Here is a 3,619-nt window from a genome sequence, read left to right as displayed (position 1 = left end):
TGTGATCCGCCAGCCCTGCGTCGTCCCGCTCTGCGCAGCCCTCTGCCCCGTCTGTCCCCTTTGCAAGGTCTTACTTGGTTCGCCCCACGCCTTGGTGCCGGAGATGTGTCACAACGACAACGGTCACAACGGTCACAACTGACCAAGACGGTGATTGTAGCAGGTGCCTCCCACTATAGGACAGGATGGACGATACGATACCGGCACAGTGGTAGCTCGTCTACTACAGGAGCACAACCGCATTCTTCTGTGGTACCTACTAGACTACACGCGTTTTCTGTTTGTTTACTCTTTTTTTTCGGCGTCGCTAATGCGATTGTCCGCGTCAGAACACTGCTTATGTTGCATGACGCGGAATGTGATTAAACTGTCGGGTCGAGTCGGCCTGCTCACGAGAGCCCCCGGACTTCCCTCCGAATAGGCCCATCCGAGCGCACCGCGTAGGGCGGGGCGGGGCGGGGGCGAGCCAGCTCGGAGTATAGACTCGGCCGGAGCTGCGGCGATACCCCGCGCTACCGTGCGGGCGGGGGATGGAGCAGCTGCGGGCGCTACTCCACGCGTCTGGACTGCAATGCTTGAGTCGAGACAGCCCGTGTACTCCTATCGGCCCCACTCTACGTAATAAGCGTGTTGTGCGCGGTGGGAGTGCCTGCCTCTGCCCTCCCCAGCTTAACAATAGGTTTATTGAGTCATCACAATGCACAGCTCAGAGGAAGGAACGATTTATTATCGTATTAGAGGCGGTCCAAGGTACATACAACAGCAATGATTATTCATCGGAATTTTTATTATTTTTGTATTATTATTACTTAATTTACTTATACCAACAGTGCTGTGCATGATGACAATAATGTGGCCGTCGGCAGTCTTATCAGTCTTATCACACGGCGCCTCGCTCATCGCCCAAATGGACGATTCGCCCCGGAGCGGCGGCGGGCGCCCGGACGCCGCCGGTCCCTGCGCGCCCGACCGATCAGTCGTCGGCGACGGTGGTCGCCAACTCGGTGGTCGTGACGTCCTCTTCCGTCGTCAGCTCGGTCGCCTCGGGGCTCTCTGGCGGTCCGGCGGTGGTCTCAGCCGGCGGCTGCTCCGCGACCACGATCAGCACTCTGGAGTCCGTCGGGCGGTCGCCCTCGCCCTGCTGCTGCGGCTCTGCCCCCCGCGGGGCTGCGGTTTCCGCTTCAAGCTGGTCGTCGTCCTTCTCGCGCCGCTGGGGCAGCTCCGGACTGCTGTCGGCCTCCTGCTGCCCCGGGGCCACGGTGGGGGGCGGCGCCAGGGGCCCGGGCGAGCTGGGCGCGGGCGGCTTCTCCGAGGTGTGCGCCACCGAGTGGTCCAGCTCCACCCTGGACGCGGCGTCCTCCTCCTCGGGGCACTCGCACAGCGGCAGGTTCTCGTCGTTCTGGTCGGGTGGTGCCGGGGTCGACACCGATGTCGGGACTTCGGACGCGCTCGCCGCCGGGGCTCCGGAGGATGACTCTGCTCTCTGCGCGTAGGCGTGGGGGAGGCCTCTCACGGGCGCGTAGAGGAAGTTGTAAATGTCCGGCTCTGCAGCGGGCGCGGGCCCGGGCGCGGTGAGGCGCAGGGGGCCGGTGTGGGTCGCGTAGGCGGGCACCGGCGGGGGCAGCGCGGCGGGCAGCCGGTAGGCCGACACCGGGAAGACGGGCACCACCTTCCTCTTCGGCGTGATGAAGGCCTTGAAGGGCGGCGGTGGGCTGTGCGGCAGAGAGTGATCGGGTAGTGGCGCCAACCGGGTTGTACCAGGCGGACTGGGAGGCGGCGCCGGCCGGGGCGTCGTCGACGACGCCGACACTGTCGTCGTCGCCCGAGGTGTGGACTCGTCCTTTTGCGCGCCGCCGTTGGTGCCAGCCAGGACGTTCCTCTTCAGTTCCGGGGGAAGCGCACGAAACGGGAACCCGCCCAGCCCGTGGTGGAAGCCGCCGAGGCCGTGGTGAAAGCCTCCGAGGCCGCCGTAGTGGAAGCCGCCGAGACCGTGGTGGAAGCCGCCGAGTCCGTGGTGGAAGCCGCCGAGTCCGTGGTGGTGGCCGAGGCCGCCGCCCAGGAACAGGTGCGGGAAGTGCATGAAGTGCAGCAGCGGGAAGAAAGGATGGAAGAAGAGCTTGCCGCGGCCGGAGGCGCCACCCGCGTCGCCGGGGGTCAGCAGGATGGCGTGTGGCGCGGTGACCGCGGGCGCGGGGAGGTTGGCCACGACCTGGGGGACCAGAAAGACGCGGGGATTAGGTCACGTATGGGCGGCGCGCACCGCGAGCGGGGCCGTAAGGACTCATGATGGTGATGGGGGTGATAAGAGGGACCGCTAGGGCGCCGACCAATCAGGTGACAGTTTAAAAGGGGTCAATGGAATGTTGGGCCACAGCTTCATGATGATTATTATCTAACAGATGAGAAAGGAATCTGGGCCTCGGTCTCTGTCGTCGTGACCGAGCTGGCCCTCTCTCGAGTGGGACCCTTGTCCGTTAGTCGAACAAAAGGACATTTTTGTCATCTTATCTTGTGACCCACTTCCAAATTTTGCTACAGTTTTATTTCGAATGTCAGCACAGTTGACCTTCATGCGAATATGCATGTGATTGGAATCGTGCTCAGAGTCCACAGGGACCCCGTGATATTTTGGACTCCACGGGATAAAAATAGCACGAGTCCCTTTGGACTCCAAGTATTGTTCCGAACCCTTTGGTCCCCATAATAGTTGGACCCCCCTACCCTTAAAGTCAGGTAATTTGGGCACGATGAAAAAAACAACCATAAAACAGCACTGGGCTGTCCAGTCAAGAGGCTTTGAAGGAAAAGATAGCATGATAAAAACGACGGTTTGTCTGTAGAAGCAATTTTGGACAAACCAAGCCCCCTATGATGCTTGGCTGCTTAGAAACTGTGTTCCCAAGTAAAGTAGGCAAATTTCCCACGGAGTACACACATGTGCTTAGCGGGCCGCATACGCCTGCCTACGAGGCCACATTCATGCATCTGTGCCAATGGGGTTGCCTAGTATGCAGGCGTAGATGCAGCCCGCTAAACAACCTGTGACCCACCCAAGACGCACGTTCTGCGGTCCTGCCCCTCTTGTTTCATCATTCTTTTATGATTATTGTTATCGCTGGAAGGTAGGATTGAATGCGCGTACCACAAAACACAGCCTTCCGGGTACTGCCGAGATTGTTGTTAGCGTTTAATCATACACGATGGCAGAGACAGTATTGGGGCACGACAAACTCCCGTGGGTCAATAACGCATGCATATACCGTTTCCCCTCCACGAACGGGTATCGCACTATGTATGCGAGGGAGCCGAGCCGAGCCGTGCAGGCGGGCGGGCGGGTTCTCTGCAAACTTGGACCTGGACCTGGCTGACCCCCGTCAAGCTGGCGCGGCGGCGGGGAAACGTATGCCACTCGTGCGTCGAGAAGTATGGAGTACTCACCGCCGACATGCCTGGCGCGGACGTCTCTGCTGCTCGGTCTGGGCTGGTCACGGCAGTGCGCGGGACGCTTCGTGTGGACGGCTCGGGCTCGACTGGCCCCTCGGTGCTTTTGGGCCCTCCTCACCGTGGTCAGATCATTTTGATGCACCGGCCCGCAGCATCCTGTGTAGTACCCCCCTCC

At 60.9% G+C, this 3,619-nt stretch overlaps 1 protein-coding gene across 1 annotated transcript; it reads right to left on the bottom strand.

Annotated features, from left to right (window-relative positions):
• Window positions 1-973: 973 nt before the first annotated feature.
• Window positions 974-3,531, bottom strand: LOC113206908 (uncharacterized). The gene is made up of 3 exons (XM_052267078.1): window positions 3,439-3,531; window positions 1,325-2,209; window positions 974-1,084 (listed from the first exon to the last, which is right to left on the bottom strand). The coding sequence occupies exons 1-3, from the start codon at window positions 3,445-3,447 to the stop codon at window positions 974-976; spliced, it is 1,005 nt and encodes a 334-aa protein (XP_052123038.1). The 5' UTR covers window positions 3,448-3,531.
• Between the last annotated feature and the right edge of the window lie 88 nt (window positions 3,532-3,619).

The sequence above is a fragment of the Frankliniella occidentalis genome, unplaced genomic scaffold (genome assembly GCF_000697945.3).
Source record: "Frankliniella occidentalis isolate FOCC.00 unplaced genomic scaffold, Focc_3.1 Scaffold46, whole genome shotgun sequence".
Lineage (NCBI taxonomy): Eukaryota > Metazoa > Arthropoda > Insecta > Thysanoptera > Thripidae > Frankliniella > Frankliniella occidentalis.
Note: the sequence above shows the minus strand (reverse complement) of the source record. Positions and strands in the feature narration are given on the sequence as shown.